This window comes from Scardinius erythrophthalmus (assembly GCF_964197995.2).
Source record: "Scardinius erythrophthalmus genome assembly, chromosome: 12".
NCBI classification, from domain to species: domain Eukaryota; kingdom Metazoa; phylum Chordata; class Actinopteri; order Cypriniformes; family Leuciscidae; genus Scardinius; species Scardinius erythrophthalmus.
In genome coordinates this window covers 2,347,384-2,367,808 of record NC_138232.1, presented here as the reverse complement: position 1 = coordinate 2,367,808, position 20,425 = coordinate 2,347,384, and the positions used below count along the sequence as shown (strand labels likewise).

The window sequence follows — 20,425 nt, the reverse complement described above, 5'->3', positions numbered from 1 at the left end:
ATGCAGCCCAGCTACCAAAACGTACTGGAGTCAATGGAGAAGACTGTACTTCAGAGATGGAGTACTGGTACGCCGCTTTTACTGTTTAGACGACACACAGTTCTATCCTCAAATTGTTCTTCCTCGCAAAATGCAACCCGATGTGATGCGCCAAATGCATGAAGGGCCAGTAGGTGGACATTTTGGTATTGAAAGGACTGTGGCCAGACTTCAAACCAGATACTACTGGTACCACATGAGAGAAGATGTAGCCCTCTGGTGCCGGACTTGTACAAACTGCGCATGCAGAGCCAGACCCCACAAGACTCCACAAGCACCCATGGGAACTGTCAGAGTTGGAGCACCCATGGAGCGCATTGCACTGGACATTATGGGCCCACTCAATGAGACAGAACGTAAAAACAGTTATATACTCGTAATACAGGAGTATTTCACAAAATGGACTGAAGCGTTCCCAATCCCTGACGAAAAGGCTGTGACAGTGGCAAACGTAGTAGCAACTGAATGGGTATGTCGCTTTGGAATGCCTCACTGTCTGCACAGCGACCAAGGGCGCAACTTTGAATCAGAGGTATTCCAAGAAATGTGCCGTTTGTTTGGCATCGACAAAACCCACACTACACCATTCAGACCGCAGTCCGACGGCCAAGTTGAACGTTTTAACGCCACCCTCCAAAAGATCCTGGCCTCCACTGCAGAACACTGTCACTGGGATTGGGACCTGATGATCCCATATGCAGTGATGGCGTACAGAGCAACCAAGCACAGCGCTACTGGTTTCACCCCCAACTTCATGATGTTCGGCCGTGAAATAAGCGAGCCAGTGGACCTTGTAGCTGGTTTGCCTCCGGACTCAGATCATGCACCTTCCGCCCCTGAGTATGTGCAACAAATGCGTGAGCGGTTGGAACTAGCTCACAACATCACCCGAGAAGCTCTTGGTGAGTCAGTCACGCGTGCAAAAAGACAATACGACAAAAACGCTTGCCACACACAGTACAAAGTCGGCGACGCGGTGTGGTATCTCATCAAAGGAACACGTCATGTCAAAAACAAAGTCAAAAAGTTCCTCCCCTCCTACGAAGGACCTTACTTTGTTATGGGACATTTAGACGATCTAGTCTACCGGATCCAAAAGGGCCCCAGAACTAAGGTCAAGGTCGTCCACCATGATCAACTCAAATGCTACCGCAGCCGTGAGCCTTTGGACAATGCCTGGGTCCTGGACCAATCCCAGAACTGGACGCCTTCTGAGATCCTGCCACCAGCTGTGGATGGGCACCCAGCGGACCGGGAGGATCTCGGTCTGGACAGCCTCTACTCTACTGCCTCGAGTGATGGTTCCAGCGACTCCCGGCCGTCCACTCCACCTGCTGCTAATTCTCACATGATCGGGTCTCTTCCATCCACTCCTTCCCATGTGATACTTGATCATGGTGGGGGTGCGGTGGAAGAGCCTCACCACCAGTCTCTGCGCGAACCTCGACCCCAACGTCAGCGCCGAGGACCGTCCCGGTATGGGGACTGGGTCACTGAGTGAGTCACCTATGACAGTTCATATTTGCACTAGAGACTTTACAGTTCACGTTTTTGGACTCTAGTCTAGTTTGTTCTATATTATTTTTTTTTTCTACAAAAAGCACTTTTGTTTTCACGTTCAAAAAAAAGGAAAAAAAAAGTAGAAGAGTTTTTCAATGCTTTTACATGCTTGCACTTTATTGCATCCAATGTATGTTTTGATTATTACTGTATTAGTCAGACAGTATTACCTCTGGTCACCGAAGAATAGGATTTAAAAGGTGATGTACTCTTATGTTTTATTAGAGACTATTGCATTTCCGTTTATGTTTCACTCTTGTGTTCACTGTTGAATGAGCTTTAGAACTTTTAGCACTGCTTAGGCACTTGTTAAATTAGTATAACCTACCCATTTAGATTTACATACTATTTGGGACACAGCTATCTCTTCACATTTTAGGCCTACAGATATAGAGAGTGTGTGCTAAGTACATTTAGATGGAATGGAATTAGTGTTAATTGCCAGTCCATGGTGGGGGTAGTGTTGTGGGATGTGTCTCCAATGTGTTTAGTTTAGGACAGCTCAGTGTGTGTGTGTGAATGAGAGTGAGTGAGTGCGCGTGTCCGAGGCGCGCCCCTCCCCCGTCTGATCCCCGCGAAGCAGCGGATGAGAGTGTGTGAGAGTGACACGGTGACCAGTACAGGTAGTTAGCGAGTCCATGTGCAGTGTATTTCAGTGCAGCTAGAAAAATAAAGCACCTAAACTCTTCGGCAAGACGGCCTCTTTGTTTTTATATGCTACCATCACACTAAACAGCGTGAAGTTTAGGGAGTTAACCCCGGGAGGAGAACTTCCGGCCCTGGAGAAGACGGATCTCCCCTGTGTCTCCCAACCACGGTTAGGAAACAGAAACAGGAAAGGTTAACAATATTTTAAGACATGAAGAATTTTTCTTTAAGGAAAAAACTTTTAAATGTGTCATGTTGGTGATCATAGATTATATGACTACAGGGGGACGATATTATTACTGATACAACATCATAATTTTACGTAAGCACAAAATATATTTACACATTCCTATGATGCAGAACATTAACAGAGGATCTGGGCTCTTTTTCTCTGTAGGGTTGAAGTTAAAGTCCCGGAGCATCTTATCATACAGAAGAACAACAGAAGATGTGGCCGCCGAGTGCAGAAGAACATGTGTTTGTCGCCTACTGATCCGTACTCAGGCATTCTCACTACCGGTAACACACACACACACACACAGCTTTTGAAAGACAATAGTGTTATTATTCAGCTCAATTTAGTTCAATATTATTCAGTTCATTAACAGTGTGAACAGTGCAAAGGTTATTAATTATGAAGCGACTTACATTTTAGACATAATATTATAAGTTATGTCTATTTTTGCTCCACTAATGACTAAAGTTCCAAACAAAACCACACCTGAATCATACTGTTTTTTTCATTCGACTCACTCATTAAGACTTAATTCATTTCTGAATGAATCAATTGTTGTTGAAAGTATTGGTTGAATGAATGATTCAATGACTCACTCATTAAGACTTGATTCATTTCTGAATGATTCAATTGTTGTTGAAAGAATTGGTTGAATGAATGATTCAATGACTCACTCATAAAGGCTTGTTTCATTTCTGAATGATTCAATTGTTGTTGAAAGAATTGGTTGAATGAATGATTCAGTGACTCACTCATAAAGGCTTGTTTCATTTCAGAATGATTCAATTGTTGTTGAAAGAATTGGTTGAATGAATGATTCAATGTCTCACTCATAAATGCTTGTTTCATTTCTGAATGATTCAATTGTTGTTGAAAGAATTGGTTGAATGAATGATTCAATGACTCACTCATAAAAACTTGTTTCATTTTGTAATGGTTCAATTGTTGTTGAAAGAATTGGTTGAATGAATGATTCAATGACTCACTCATAAAAGCTTGTTTCATTTCGTAATGATTCAATTGTTGTTGAAAGAATTGGTTGAATGAATGATTCAATGACTCACTCATAAAGACTTGTTTCATTTCTGAATGATTCAATTGTTGTTGAAAGAATTGGTTGAATGAATGATTCAATGACTCACTCATAAAAACTTGTTTCATTTTGTAATGGTTCAATTGTTGTTGAAAGAATTGGTTGAATGAATGATTCAATGACTCACTCATAAAAACTTGTTTCATTTCGTAATGATTCAATTGTTGTTGAAAGAATTGGTTGAATGAATGATTCAATGACTCACTCATAAAAGCTTGTTTCATTTCGTAATGATTCAATTGTTGTTGAAAGAATTGGTTGAATGAATGATTCAATGACTCACCCATAAAGGCTTGTTCATTCGTTACTGAATGTTTCAGCGAATCGGTAGAATGAATTAGAATATTAATTCAACATTCAGTAATGCAGTCACTTGTCGCCACCGACTGGTGTAACTGTGTAACTGCAGCCAGCTCTATATCAGGCCTTTCGTCCAGTCCGATGTCTAAAAAGTAAAGCTAGTTTAAAATAATGTAAAATTCATAAGTTATATAATTTGTTTTGTAGAAATGTTTTTATGTTTAAATAATGAGAGTCATACATTTTGTAATTGTGTTCAATATTATTTCAATGTAGTTCAGAAACAGTGTAAATGTTACAAAGTTTATTAATTATGAAGCAAACTCAGTTATTAAAATACAAAGCAGCTCTACAGACAGAATTGATTTTTAAGTTTTGTTCTCACCCAATAGTGTCAGTGCAGTCAAACAGATATTACTGAATATAAAGTGTCTTTTAAATGTCTTATAAGCAAAAACATTTTTAATAGTTTTAACAGTAATGCTGCTGATGAGTGGAGTTGTGTACTGAGTGTTGGTGTGTGTTGCGTCTCAGGCGTTACCGTAGATACAGATGAAAACTGGTGCTCTCAGATCAACAGACTGCAGCAGCTCATCGACAAACTGGAGTGTCAGGTGAATAAGTCCAAATATCCATTCACACATTAATCTTTTTTGAGCTTGTATATTGAGATTGCATGTCTTACAAACCAAGTGTGTTTTGCTTTTCATTTCTAGAGTCCAAAGTTGGAGCCACTGAAAGAAGATACACTGGCCAGCACGTACAAATCAGTGAGTTCTCCGATCCACCGCCTCAGAAGTCCAGTCCAGATTTTATGTCTGTTTAACCTCCATCATAATGCAAGAATTACAGACGTTAAACGGCAGTCAGATCGGAAGAACACAATGATGAACGATACAATATGTTTAATGAAAATCAGTGATGGATGAAGGCAATGAGTGAACGGAGAAAGTATATAATGAAGTAATGAAGTAGCGAAGTCCAATTAAAGAAATGTTTTGTTCTTTTGAGTCTTTTCAATGAACGAGTTAATTCGGTCCACTCTCTGAACATTATCAGTGAATAACAGTTTCATGTCCAGTCTGTTCCTAAAATTCAGAATTAAGCACATATAAATCATATATGTGTGTTTATGCATCTTTCGTCTGCCTCTTTTCAGCTCGACTTCTTGTGGAAAAGAAGTGCACTTTAGCATCCTTTTAAAATAAGAGTACTTACTTTGGACACAATACACTGTGAAAGAATATACATGAGTGTAAACTTTTCAGACACTTGAATGAAATGAAATATCAAGCACTGCTGAATGTTCTGCCAAGCACTTATGGTGAACTAAAATATACTTTAATGTCATTTCTATCGAAACTTGTACGTCATGTAATTATATATATTTGTAATTACACGTTTGTGATTAAGTTTAAATAAATTCAAAATATATTTACTGTAGATGTAATATCAGATAACACACTACAGTTAGAATTATAATCAAGTACTTGATGTGCTTTAGTATGTTAGTCACATTAAAATAAGTGTACTTCTGTGCCATGCCAAAGATAAGGCTTTCTGACATTATCACAAAGTTATTCAAATGAGATAAGAACCACAGTCATGAAAGTGAACTTTTATTTCATTAATATTATATTATCTGCAGAAATATGCACATTCGGTATAATTAAGCACTCTTCTTTTTCACAAGGGACAGTGTCAGCACTTTCAGTGTATTATAAAATATTATATTATACACGAGGACATGAGGGTGAATGAGTAATGATACACAGATTCTGTATTATGATCAGATGTTGGGCATGAAACCGGAAGCTAGCGTTGGTTCTCTTTCAAGTTAGTCATATTTGATGTGTGTGTTTCCTTCTCCAGAACATTCTGCTGGTGCAGAGACAGATGAGCGTGACGGAGAGTGATGTCGAGGAGTTCCAGAAGGCTCTGAAGACGTACGCCGACACCACTGCCAATCAGAACGACAACCTACAGTGAGGAAAACACACTCACACACACACACCATCTGTGACCCTGGATCACAAAACCAGTCACGAGTCGCACGGGTATATCTGTGGCAATATCCAACAATACATTGCACGGGTCAGAATGATAGATTTTTCTTTTATGCCAAAAATCATGAGGATATTAAGTAAAGATCATGTTCCATGAAGATATTTTGTAAATTTCCTACCGTAAATATATAAAACATGTATTTCTGTGAGTGAATGCAGCACAATCGAGAACATAAATGCACAACTTTAGAGGAGATTTTCTCAGTGTTTAGATTTTTTGCACCCTCAGATTCCAGATTTACATAGTTGTATCTCAGCCAAATATTGTCCTATCATAACAAACCATACATCAATGGAAAGCTTATTTATTCACTGATGCATAAATCTCAATTTCATAAAATTGCTCCATGTGACTGGTTTTGTGGTCCAGGGTCACATATTATGAAGTTACTATCAAGATACTGTATGAACCGTAATGCTCCAAGAGAATATTAACCCTGTAAAGCCTGAAATCCTTTAAATTGAACCTTTAGATAAAAAGACAACAACAAAAACAGACTCATATTTGATACATCAGGCTTTTATGGCTCATATAGTCTGATATAGTGAGAATGTGGAGGAGGAAAAACAGCTTGATTTTATTCAGGGACTCAAAATATGCAATTTGGTGCAGATGCTGATATTTATATGGACAAAACGTAAGATGAAATTCTGAAAGCTTGTTATGTAAATCAATGAGATCTTTATAACAGATAATTACACAAATAGCATATAAATATCAATATCTGCCAATAATATGTCTTAGTAAGATGATATTTAAATGCTTAGTTTATGATCAAAGCTCTGTAGTTTTAAAATATATAATGCAATACAATGATGATTGAGAGATGAACAAATAAAGCTTCCTCAGAAGCCTCATGATCATATTTGATACAGAATATATATATTTTTTTTAATTATGTATGGATATTCAAGTAAACCAAAGTTGCTTCAGTCCAGTAAGCGTTCATCTCGAAATATTATTTGTATTAATATAATAGTTATTTTCACATTTACTTGATAAAAATCAGTGCAGATTTCAGATCTTAAAGACTCGTGAAGCTCGAGCTGAAGGACGTTTGTAGAATTAAACTTAAAGACTTTTACTCGTTAAAACAGTCTGTCGATCAGAGACAGAAGCACTGGAGGAGATTGAGTGCGTCTAAGCTCCAAGATCCTCCATCATAATGAACACAATGATGAACGATACAATATGTTTAATGAAAATCAGTGATGGATGAAGGCAATGAGTGAACGGAGAAAGTATATAATGAAGTAATGAAGTAGCGAAGTCCAATTAAAGAAATGTTTTGTTCTTTTGAGTCTTTTCAATGAATGAGTTGATTGGGTTCTCGTTGCTTCACTCTCTGAACAATATCAGTGAATAACAGTTTCATGTCCAGTCTGTTCCTAAATTTCAGAATTAAGCACATATAAGTCATATATGTGTGTTTATGCATCTTTCATGTGCCTTTTTTCAGCTCGACCCCTTGTGGAAAAGAAGTGCACTTTAGCATCCTTTAAAATAAGAGTACTTACTACATAATACACTGTGAAAGAATATACATGAGTGCAAACTTTTCAGACATTTGAATGAAATGAAAGTGTATTATAGTTTGCATTTAGCTGAACTTTGTTGTGCTTTTTTTGACCCAGACTCAAGTACATCTTTATATTTAATTTCATATTTAAATATCAAGCACTGCTGAATGTTCTGGCAAGCACTTATGGTGAACTAAAATATACTTTAATGTAATTTCTCTGTCGATCAGAGACAGAAGGACTGGAGGAGATTGAGTGCGAGGGGTTTATCAGCAGAGTTTTGATCATGTAGAGTTAATTCTAGTGTTAGTGGCGATGTTGAAATGCTTGCACTGACCGGTCGTCTCTCTGTGTCTCTCGCTCAGTGTGTCCATCCAGAAGCTTCCGGAGAAGAGCTGCTACATCATCTATGAGTTCTGGGAGGACCGTATTTCCTGGATGAGGTGTGTGTGTGTGTGTGTGTGTGTGTGTGTGTGTGTGTGTGTGTGTGTGTGTGTGTTGAGCAGCATGATGATTTAGAGAGTTGGTTCAAGGGTTTCTGTAAATCAGATGGTAATGGAGTGTGTTCTTGCGCGCTGGAGTGGAGCACGCTCTGGTCTGGGTTGTTCAGCCTCCTGCTGTCGTCCTCCGTGTGCTGAAGCTCCTGCTGGCTCTTACATCCGACAGGGAACGTGATCCGCCGCGATTCTCTTCTGTCCACAACAGTTACACACTAAAACATCGATTTCCCTGCTAACTAAATTATGTTCTAAGAACGCTTTTGCTAACGTTCCCATTTAAGAGGCCAGATTATCCCCTGGATACAAGTCTTGATGATGTTTTTGGGCTTGACTCGAATTACTTTTCATGCCTGAATGTGTATGTGAGTGTGTGTGTGTGTGTGTGTGTGTGTGTGTGTGTGTGTGTGTGTGTGTGTGTGTGTGTGTGTGTGTGTGTGTGTGTGTGTGTGTGTGTGTGTGTGTATGTGAGTGTGTGTGTGTGTGTGTGTGTGTGTGTGTGTGTGTGTGTGTGTGTGTGTGTGTGTGTGTGTGTGTGTGTGTGTGTGTGTGTGTGTGTGCGCGCTCCTTCAATGTTTTCCAGCCAGATTGTCGAGGGTCTAACGAGACTCCAGATTTGCAGATGGCTCGTCTAGCAACACAAATGTCACGATCACGCTGATCTAGAAGATTCACACGTGACGGCTCATGTTACCTAATCTCATGCGTGATGCTTCTCATGACAGCGTTGTGAAGAACACACACCTTACGCGTGGATCTCATCTTCCCCTCAAAGACACAGCGATCTAATTTAAGAAACAAATCATTTCAGAAATCAATTATAACGTGCAGTGAATAATACTACAGTGTAATTATCTTCTGTGGAGGAAGTTTGTAGATGGTGTTTCACCTTCAGAGAAATAAAAACAAGAAGCTCTGACATTTATTAATAAATCCAAACTTCTGTATTGCTTGAATATTCAGGTGCGTTGCATCTATTTATGCTACCGTTCAAAAGTTTGTGGTTGGTAAGATTGTTTAATGTTTTAATGCTCACCAAGGCTAAATTTATTTAATCAAAAATACAAAAAAAATTGTGATATATTATTATGATTCAAATCATCTGTTTTCTATGTGAATATACAGTAAAGTGTAATTTATTCCTGTGATCAAAGCTGAATGTTCAGCATCATTACTCCAGTCTTCAGTGTCACATGATCCTTCAGAAATCATTTTGATATGATGATTTGCTGAAACATTTCTGATTATCAATGTTGAAAACAGTTTTGCTTCTTCAGATTTTGTGGAAACCATGCACATATTTTTTCCATGATTGTTTGACGAATAGCGATTACTCATTGGCTTAAATGTGCCGCTCTTGCACCACTAGTGGCAACTAATGGGATTGCAAAAATATGACAGAGACGTGACAGTATCAGCATGACAGAGACGCCAGATGTCTGAGACTTAAATGAAATGTAACTCAAAACTCAGTTTAGTGTCATTAAGTGAGCATTAAGTCCATGTTCATTATATCCTCTGCTAATACGAGCTTGTTTGTCTGCAGTTATTTGCAGTCTGACGCCAGTAAGATGTTCCAGCGCTGCATCATAGACATGCTGGAGGACCCAGAGATCGTGTCCACGATGCTCATGCCAGGTGAGAGAGAGCGGCACATCATTTATCAGCCCTTTCTCAGTGCATCTGTCTCAGCCTGGAAGAAACAAGAAATTAAACAGCCTTTAATGAGGAGTTATGATGCTTCATCTCTTTAATATCTGCCTGTTTGTTTCTCACAGCGTCCTGGTGGATCATGACAAACAACTAACAGCAACCCGAAACACCACTGAACCCTCGTCTGAAAAGATTGACCCCATTGTGTCTTTGAATTAATGACTAGCTCTAAAAAAAAAAAATCAGATGAATCATCTGTACACACACACACACACACACACACACACACACACACACCTTTTTTGTGTTGCATTTTATAGATAATGTCTGTCTGATAGTTAACGATCAAGGTTGTGCTTCATTCAGAAGTGGATTCAGATGCTTTTCTCATTCAAGTTTAATTGATGAATTTGAATTGAGGTTGGCAGAAATATTGAATTTGAATCAGCGTTTAGTTTTTATTTTAGCTTTATTATACTTTTGTTTTCATGTTAAATTTAGTACATTTTTTGTCATTTCATTTTTTTAATATTGGTGTTGAGGTTTAATTTATTTTAATTTTTATTTCAGTTTAAGTTTAACTTTCTAAGTTAATTATTTTAGTGCTTCAACTTAAACTTATTTTAGTTTCTTGCCAAGTCAACCTTTCAAATTTGTGTTCAAAGTCTTTTTAGCGTTATTTCAATTAACAAAAAAACATTTTTTAATAGTTTTAGTTAACGACAATAACCCTGATTTGAAAAATTCAAAGAAATTAATATAAATGCAAAAGTATTTTAAATAAAGTTACATTTAATAAGCAAAAAAAATTATTTACCACGGTGAAAGAATATTTCCTAGAATTTACTTAATATATTATTATTTAATATTAGATTCATATTTTGATTGTAGTATTTATCTTTAAGTTGAATGGTGGACAGTTTTTTGTTTGGCTGTCTTGATGGCTTTTAATTGTTTTGACAATTTATCTTAGTTTAGATAAATGTCTGCTCAGCTGAGAAGAAAATGCATCTATGTGTCAGGGAATGAATAAGTATAATTAGTCAAAAAATAATTATGTAAATATTTATGTTTTAGAGCTTGTGCTGACTAATGGACTCTTTGGAATTCCCAATTCAGCCTCACTTGGACCAGTTTGATTCAGATTCAAAGGAACCGATTCTCGAATCTTCGGTTGTGAATGAACGCTCAACCCGCCGCTATCAGACATCGCTGTGATACTCTAATCGCATGTATAGAAAATCAAAGCGTGTTTTGCTCCATTCCGTGATGAAGCTTTTCAAGCCAGTAGCTTTGATGCAGATACAGCGACTCTCAGAGCTAAATAACAAGAAGAAACGCAAGAAGTCACGTGTTCTTGTAAATAAATAAATAATTACGATAACTCTATAGCAAAATGATCTGCTGCTCGAGTCGAACACCTTTTAAAGTCACTTTTGCTTCTCTGGATACTGAAACATGATGAAACTGCATGCAGATTAGGAGATGTTTTATAGTGTCAGTTGATTTTCGACGAACACTTATTTCTGAAGAGAAGTTTGAAGTATAGGAGTCAGACTGTGAATAAAATAGAGCTTTCCTGGAGATGTTATTGTAATTATTTCACCCGTTCTGGCCTCATTTACTCGCTCGAGTCCTTCTAAACCTGGATAAACACAAAACGACTCTGATTCGTTGGTGTTTGAGTGAGTGAATGATGATTTCTGGGTGATCTATCTTTAGTTGACACTGTAAGATCCTGGTTTGACTGTCTTATTGTTTGATGAACGTGGACACCTGCTAGTTGTTGTACTATTCATGCATCGTACCTGAAAAACAGAAACCTGACCTTTTTGCTTTAGGGTTTTCACTGTATGTGGATTAGTCCATTAAATGAAAATAAAACTCGAATGATTCTGTGTGTGGTTTTGTTCTTCAGTCGGTTTAGCTGTTTAATATGTTTTGTCTATCTGTCACATCGCTTGTGGATGATCTGTGAATATAAAGCAGCAGCATGATAGACTTCTAGTCAGAAATATTAGATCTACATTTTTTCAAATAATTAGTAAAGATGCTTTCGCTCTCTCATAATGACACTTCAGCATTTTGTCAAGAGGCTTCTGAAATGATGACAGACAGTAATAGGACTTTTAAGTCATTATCAACTAGGGTAATTGGCCTGATTTAATAAAAAAGTGAGAAAGGCACAAACAAACATGCACTAAATACATCTGCATCTTAATATTACTAACTTTTCATAAGAACTTAATATTAATGCCATTAACAGTGTTACATTAGATGATGTTTAACAGATCTATAGTTAATATAGCCTATTCAAATAGTCACGTTATGAAACGCAAGGCAGGCAAATATGTAACTTTTTTGTTCAAAATGTAACAAAATTTAAAGGTCCCGTTCTTCGTTATCCCATGTTTCAAACTTTAGTTAGCGTGTAATGTTGCTGTTAGAGCATAAATAATATCTGTAAAATTATAAAGCTCAAAGTTCAATGCCAAGCGAGATATTTTATTTAACAGAAGTCGCCTACATCGAACAGCTCGTTTGGACTACATCCCTCTACTTCCTTCTTTAATGACGTCACTAGAACCGTTTTTTGACTAAGCTCCGCCCACAGGAATGCTCCCTCAACTCTACCGAAATTCGTTTATGTACTTGTGCACTTCTTATAACTTACTGTGTTTACTCAGCTCTTACGGTGATTTTCTGAAGTAAAACTGACTCTTCATCTTTTGTGTGATATACAATAAACTTTATTAAACTCATCAGTACATGTTTGATCATCATTCAGACAGCAGACTTGTAGGCTATTAATAAATAATGGATACATACAAGCAGATGACAAATACGTTATAATAACCGTAATTAAACTACTAAACTATACCTGTTTCATTTCTATACAGCACTCTGACTCTGTAGGCATTATTGTCCGACTCGAAATGAACACGTTACTGAGAGTTTCTGATATTATCATCATTCCGTGAGATGAAATTGTCCTGAGAGACTGTGTGCGAGCTCATGAAGCTCCGCCCCCTGTGCCGGCAGCAGCAGCTCATTTGCATTTAAAGGGAACACACTAAAACAGCGCGTTTTTCTGAGCCCCAAAAAATGACAATTTAAACATGCTGTAAAAAATGATCTGTTGGGTATTTTGAGCTGAAACTTCACATACACACTCTGGGGACATCATCTTGTGAAAAGGGGCATAATACGGGACCTTTAAACAACGAATCAATACATTATCAATCCTTCTTCCAAAACGTGTTTTTGTCTGACCTAGATTCACTATGGTAAGCCTATATTATTTATAAGTGTTTTTATTTTAGACCTGTCAGGATGATTTCGGCGGGAAATTGCACACATACGTCACTCGTCCGTGCATATCTCGTCATATCCGTAAATAAAGAAAGGTGCTCCGCCTACTTTTCCGAGTGTCTGGTGTGGGAGTGGAAGAGGTTAGTAGTCACAAGTGAGAAAGGTTGACATGAATTAGGTTTAAGTTTTTTTTTTTTTTTTTGCTTATTAGTGCTCCACACTCCAGTCCAGTTGGTGGCGGTAATGCACTGAAAGTTGGTTTGCCAACTGCCATAAAACACCATTAGAAGTAGAAGAAGGTTGACCAAAGGAAACTGTAGATATGCATATTAGGTAAGACTTTTAGAAGATGATCAACAATTAACATTAAAGAAGCTTTTAAACTCAGTAGAAGGGGGTGGTTTAATAATACAGTTTTTAAATAGAACAAATTTGATTTATAGAATATAGATAGGCTATTAGTATTATTAGCCTATTAATATTAGTATCATTATCCCTCTCTGGAATGTGAAGAACTTGGACTGTAGATGGAGGAGCTGAACACGCAGCAACACTGAAAGCACGAGTCCTGATTGTTCTGGGAGTATGGATATAATGTCTCTGATCCATTAACAGTAGATGGCGGTAATGCCATAGATATCCATATAAGGCTAGATGTCTTACGGCGGAGTCTCGAACGGCATCACCGGCGGCCATCTTGTCACAGGCAGGCTTTCGGGCGGCCTCTGTACCTGATGTAAGGAGTGATCAGCACGAACACAAATACTGTTATCTCGCTGAAATCTTGACGGATTTACAAACGGTTTGGTTTCTTACAAACGTTATTAACGTGGCTATAATTCTGGATGCTTGAACATGTTGAAATATATAATATTATAATTATTCATAAGTATGTAGTGTCATAACTAGGCTACATCTCTGACGTTTATAACAAACCAACCCGTTTGAAAATCGGTAGAAGATTGAGCAAGTTATGGTTATTTAAAAAGTACATGCAGCATTAAAACACAATGTTACGAGTGAGCGAGCTGCCTGTGGCAAGATGGCCGCCTGGTGCGGACGTCGACCTCCATTGGCCAGCAGCGCGCACGAGACCTCTAGCCTTTATTATATGATATCTATGGGTAATGCTCTTTTTAAGAATGCGAACCGCCAATAAGCCCAAATAATAATAATAAGAAGAAGGTTGACATGGAGCATCTAAATCTCCAACCTCCAGAGAATCAGCTGGAGAAAAGAGAGCGAGACAGAGCTCGTAATAAAACAAGAATCAACATCGGCTTTTCAGAGATGGAGAACTGAGGGATTTGAAATGTTGTAAAAGCGACTTTTTTTATTACTCAACAGGAGAGTAAGTGTTTTACTGTCATATGCAGCTCTAACAGAGTTCACTGTAAAGCATTATATATTGTGAAGGCTCATATTCACACACACACACACACACACACACACACACACACACACACACTCGCGCAGAGCTGAAAGCACAATCAACACAATGTTCTTCCGCTAAATGCATGCAGGGATCACTCTTAATTTTTCTGTAATTTATTTACAGTTACTTCTGATGTACTTGCATTAGACAGGTTACAGTATAGACAATTATATAGAACAATTCTTTGTGGATTTAACAATAAAATGCAACGTCTAATGTTAAAATGTATGTTTTTAATGTAACCTCTCTTTAAATACTTCAAGAATAATTAAAATAGCAGTTTCATGTCTATCCTTATATTGTTCAACTGGTCGAGGTTGATATGGGATTTAGGAAGTAATTACTAATAAGTAATGCAATATTTAGTACAGAGAGCAATCTAATTACACTGTAAACTAGTAACTAGTAACTTACCCAGCTCTGCTTAAATCACTTAATGAGGTCGTGTTGCAACAATGCTATTGTTTGAAAAGTTTATTGTTGTGTTCGATCACTTACTAATTATTGGTTAATTATTACTAATAATTATTGTACAATACTGCAGTGTTTAGTGAGCATGATGTCAGTCTTCTGCACTTCTCTCTCTGTCTCCTCTTCTGGCGGTGTTTGGCATCTAGGGTTATACCAACTATAGTACATTATAGTACATTACTAAATTGTAAATTTACATAAATCTAAATAATTAATAATTATAAAATATCCAAATATAAAAATAATTGAAAATAAAATATAAATGCCAAGGAAACATATCTCATTTTAAATTTATTTTAACTTGAAGTACTAAAATAACTAAAGCTATATATATATATATATAAAAAACTATAAAGGCCTAGACATGTTTAAAAAAAAAAAAAGACAAAAATACTAAAACTTGAAATAAATTTAATTATATTTCACCACAAAACCAAAAGTATAAGAAAAAAAATCCTGTTTTAAGACCATCCATGCTTTTATAGGCCTACTAAAATTATTTTTTTAATGACAATTGTTTAAAAAAAGTGATGTTTTTGACATTGGCTTGTGTTAAAGATGTTGCCATTGTGTGTGTGTGTGTGTGTGTGTGTGTGTGTGTGTGTGTGTGTGTGAGTGAGTTTGAGTGTGTGAGTGTGTGTGTGTGTGTGTGTGTGTGTGTGTGTGTGTGTGTGTGTGTGTGTGTGTGTGTGTGTGTGTGTGTGTGTGTGTGTGTGTGATTAGTGTTCCAGCATGTGTATTGGCTGTGACGGACATCTAAACCCACCGAGGCAGAGATGCTGAAGCGTTGGCTGAAGTCAAGCAAGTATAATCTGTGGTGTTGCATTCAGACTTTATTTCTGGACTGAGTTTTGTGTTGCGTGACTATCATCTAATCTACATTTAATCAAGTCGTGTTGTTCCAAAACTCTCTTACATGACAAGCAGTTTTATTAGAGTATCATGATGACAGAGGAGATGTTTGTGAGGATGAGTGTGTGTGTGTGTGTGTGTGTGTGTGTTAACCAATTCCTTTAGTTTAGTCAATCCATCCGACTAGATCTGAGAAAGCCAGTGTGTTTCTGCCATCTAGTGGAGGAACACAGTTCAGCACACCTACTGTAAACATCTCATCCCTACTGTAAAACCATGCTGGATTACATTGTGTAAACAGCTTTCAGAATCTTTCATATTGTGACGGTACCATGGTACAACGATGGCATATTTAATCTGCTTTTCCATCATTTTTGTCGAGTAAACATGGTAAAATTGGGTAAAATGTCCCTATCTCTCATGAGCCTAAAATATTTCCCACCTGAATATCAACATTTGTGATTTATTCACCTCAGTTTTGAGGTTTAAATGTTCATAATAGCGATGTGTGAATTTATTATATGTTGGACTATCTATTTCTTATATGGAATGAGTTTTTTATATGCAACTAAATTAGATTTTACTCTTCTGAACTCTTCTTTAAATGTCATATTTTAGGATAAGTTACAGTAAATGCGTCTTACCTTACATTTATGAGGGTCTTCTATTCTATATTAATATAAAATCCATGCAATAACAATACACCTTATAATCACTATTAAACAGATAACCTGTAAAGACGTGCTTCGTTTTTCCAACAGACTTTTCCACATTTTCAATGCCATAGAAAAACCGAAAACACACACACACACACACACACACACACACACACACACACACACACACACAACACGATCAAATCCATAAGCCGACCTTCATAAACACAATTCCATGTTAATGTCTTTATTTTTTAATATCTACTTCATACCAATATTCAAGAATTCTCAAAGGAAAAAAATGAATGTCACAGAGTAGCTCACAAAATAAAGATTCTCTTGCACCGTTATATTTTACACATTCTGATCATGAAAAAATAAATCAACATGTGGTGTACCGTACGAGACGGGTGATGAAGACGTCAATGTGGAGATCGAAGAAAAGAAAAGAAACAGACTCACTCTTGACTCTACATGTGGAACAAACATCAAATTATGTACATATCCTCCTGAGATTTTCGAGTTTTGCGTGTTGATGCGCACAAACCGGTTCAGTTCGCTGGATTTCTATGTGGGATCAGTCACAGGAAGATGATGATTGTAGACCAGCCGTGTTGAACACACCATTCTCCATCTAAACTCTGATAATATTGTCATTAGGGATGCACCGGTTTAGCCGGTTTAACCGATAATTCTTTATATTTGAAAGCCGATAACCGATATATCGGCCGATAAATCTAAATCCAAATTTGTATATATTTCTGAGAGCCTGATTACAAAACAAAACTCTCATCATTAAAATTCATATCCCAAACACACTCATTAGCCGATATGACAGACTTTCACTGTATTTTCCTTTTCGAAGTGATTCCAATCATGTTTCAAGCAATTCAGATCGATCATGTTGAACAGTGTGTATCTGAAGGAAATATTACATTATTTATTAACTTTAATATATCGACCAAATTTCCTTATCGGGCCGATAACGATAACATTAAAAATGATTATATATGGGCCGATACCGGTATGGCGTGCATCCCTACCTGTCATATAATGATGATGAAGCGACACGCGTCACCGCGTTCACCGACAGCTTTGGTGAAGTCATCACTCTTATATTGCTCTGATATGTACAGAAACACACTCGCGCACACACAAGCAAACGGACGTAACACTGACAACAGTTTGTGCGGGTGAAACCAATCGCAGGAGATTTGCACCAAATCAGCAAAAGATGCCAGAAAACATGTCAGTCGTCCAGTCGGATAAACTCGCAGAAGAGTGTGTGAAAATCCGGCTTCTGGACTGAAACTGTCGCTCTTATCCGCTCTGAAGATTTTCATCCACGTTTTTTATAGGCGTGAGTGAGAGAGAGAGAGTGTGTGTGTGTGAGTGAGAGTGTGTGTGTGAATGTGTGTGAGAGTGTGTGTGTGTGTGTGTGTGTGTGTGTGTGTGTGTGTGTGTGTGTGTGTGTGTGTGTGTGTGTGTGTGTGAGAGAGTGTGTGTGTGAGAGAGTGAGTGTGTGAGAAAGAGTATGTGTGTGTGAGTGTGTGTGTGTGTGTGAGAGAGAGAGAATGTGTGAGTGTGTGTGTGTGTGTGTGTGTGTGTGTGTGTGTGTGTGTGTGTGTGTCTGTGTGTGTGAGAGAGTGTGTGAGTGTGTGTGTGTGTGTGTGTGTGTGTGTGTGCGCGCGTGAGTGTGTGTGTGTGTGTGTGTGTGTGTGTGTGTGTGTGTGTGTACGTGTGTGTGTGTGTGAGAGAGAGAGTGTGTACGTGTGTGTGTGTGTGTGTGTGTGTGTGTGTGTGTGTGTGTGTGTGTGTGTGTGTGTGTGTGTGTGAGAGAGTGTGTTCCAGCATGTGTATTGGCTGTGATGGACATCTAACCCCACCGAGGCAGAGATGCTGAAGTGTTGGCTGAACTCAAGCAAGTATAATCTGTGGTGTTGCATTAATTAATCTGATGCAATAAAATTAATTCATTAATATGTACAGAACCACGCACAGACACACACAAGCAAACAGACGTAACACTGACAACAGTTTGTGCGGGTGAAACCAATCGCAGGAGATCTGCGCAGAAGAGTGTCTGAACGTCCTGCTTCTGAATGACCCGGTGTGTGTGTGTGTGTGTGCTAGTGTGCGCTGGCGTCCGACGCTGGTGTGGACGGTGTGGACGCTCGGGAGCTTTTCTCCGGGACGGGGCTCGGGACGGGGCCGCTGTCGGGGGCTTTGGCCAGGATTCGGGCCGTGGGCTTGGGCTGGTTCTGGAGGCCCGGCGCACAGATGAGATGGTGTCGCTCCCAGTCTTTATGCTGACAGAAGGAGCCGCAGTATCTCGCCGCGTTACAGCCGCTGCACGTCTCGCTCGCCTTACGCCCGCAGTTCCAGCAGCACTGACACACACACACACACACACACACAGAGACACACCTCAGTTAATCACCGTGAGTTATGGCTATTAGCACAGTATTAAACATTACAGTAACACTTTACAATAACGTTCATTATTAACTACCTTAGATAACATGAACTAAGAATGAACGATACTTCTACAGCATTTATTAATCTTAGTTCATATTTCAACGTTTACTAATACGTTATTAAAATCAAAGGTTGTATTTGTTAACATTAGTTAATTCACTGTGAACTAAAATGAACAGCTGGATTTTTATTAACTAACATTAACAAAGATTAATAGATACAGTAACAAATGTATTGCTCATTGTTAGTTAATATATTTACTAATGTTAATGAACCTGTTACCAACATTACAATATAAATATTAAATTCACACTTTTATCGTTATTCAGCAAAAATGCATTAAACCTCTGGTACTGTGCACGTGATAGTACTATATTTTAGTTTGAAAATTGTTTTTATTTAATATTTTGTATTTTTAGGGGATTTTGTGGTACTAAATTATATTTATGCATCAGTTATAATCCATTTATTCACTTTTTGAGCATGGCCCTGAAAATGAAATTTCCAACTTAAACTCGTAAATCTTGAATGCTCTGGAACACAGACTGAAGTTTGGTCTGTTTTTAAAGACGACACTTGGGCAGATTATTGTTTTCAGAACCATTTAACCTTTTAGAATCATATCCAGCATTTTTGTGTGTGTGTGTTCACAAAGCAAGTGCCAAAACCCTCTAACAAGTTTCATACCATTCTGATGAAGTAAATAATTCACACACACAAAAAAACTAAAAAAAACTTAAAATGTTTCGGTCAAAAATGACCAGAGGGTTAAACTGATTACAAGTGACAGTAAAGACTTTTATAAAAATACAGTAAATATATATAAGTTTATTTATTTATTTTTTGAAATTGTCAAAAGTGACCGTAAAGACATTTATAATGTTACAAAATATTCTATTTCAAATAAATGCTGTTCTTTTGAACTTTCTATTCATCAAAGAATCCTGAAAACAATGCATCACTGTATCCTCAAAAATGTCCTCAACTGTTTTCAACACTGATAATAATCATAAATGTTTCCTGATCATCAAATCATCATATCTGAATGATTTCTGAAGGATCATGTGACACTGAAGACTGGAGTAATGATGCTGAGAATTCAGCTTTGATCACAGGAATAAATTACACTTTACTATATATTCACATAGAAAACATCTATTTTAAATTGTAATAATATTTCACTGTTTCTATTGTATTTTTGATCAAAAATGCCTTTTAAAGCATTTAAAAAAAATTAACAGTAGTGTATAATATTGTAATTTAATATTTTAATACTGTAATGTCTGTATATTTAATACATGCCCGCTAATAGTAACATTTGTTATTTCAGCACCCAATTTTGATTTAGCTTTAGCTTTCTGTGGGCAGTAATAATGCAATGTTGATTTGGTCAGGCAAACAGCACTAATGTTTGCATAATAATGAGCCTCATTTGCATAGAAACGAATGACCCAGTTTGAATATTCCCGATGCATCATTTACAGTTTTTCTTTCCATTCATATATTCTTTTACTAATTTAAAGGTTTTTTTTTTACACGGACATGTGTATGAATATAGATGTAAGTGGGTTGTTGCAAGTATGTAAGCACATGGTAGGAGTGTGTGAAT

At 37.5% G+C, this 20,425-nt stretch overlaps 2 protein-coding genes across 5 annotated transcripts in view; one reads left to right on the top strand and one right to left on the bottom strand.

The window, feature by feature from the left end:
* The window catches only part of necab3 (N-terminal EF-hand calcium binding protein 3), a gene marked incomplete at both ends in the record, with an annotated part of 46,922 nt that extends 37,156 nt beyond the window's left edge, over positions 1-9,766 (top strand). Inside the window, 7 exons of the mRNA XM_081380901.1 lie at positions 2,645-2,766; positions 4,410-4,489; positions 4,592-4,645; positions 5,748-5,860; positions 7,828-7,905; positions 9,506-9,597; positions 9,738-9,766. Coding sequence (XP_081237027.1) covers positions 2,645-2,766; positions 4,410-4,489; positions 4,592-4,645; positions 5,748-5,860; positions 7,828-7,905; positions 9,506-9,597; positions 9,738-9,766 — 568 coding nt within the window. The remainder of the gene's footprint in view (positions 1-2,644; positions 2,767-4,409; positions 4,490-4,591; positions 4,646-5,747; positions 5,861-7,827; positions 7,906-9,505; positions 9,598-9,737) is intronic.
* Positions 9,767-16,569: 6,803 nt separating this feature from the next.
* Positions 16,570-20,425, bottom strand: part of cbfa2t2 (CBFA2/RUNX1 partner transcriptional co-repressor 2) — a 41,442-nt gene continuing 37,586 nt past the window's right edge. For all 4 annotated transcript variants that reach the window (XM_081380888.1, XM_081380885.1, XM_081380886.1 and 1 more), the window contains one exon: positions 16,570-18,728. In XM_081380888.1, coding sequence (XP_081237014.1) covers positions 18,468-18,728 — 261 coding nt within the window. In that variant the 3' untranslated portion in view covers positions 16,570-18,467. The remainder of the gene's footprint in view (positions 18,729-20,425) is intronic.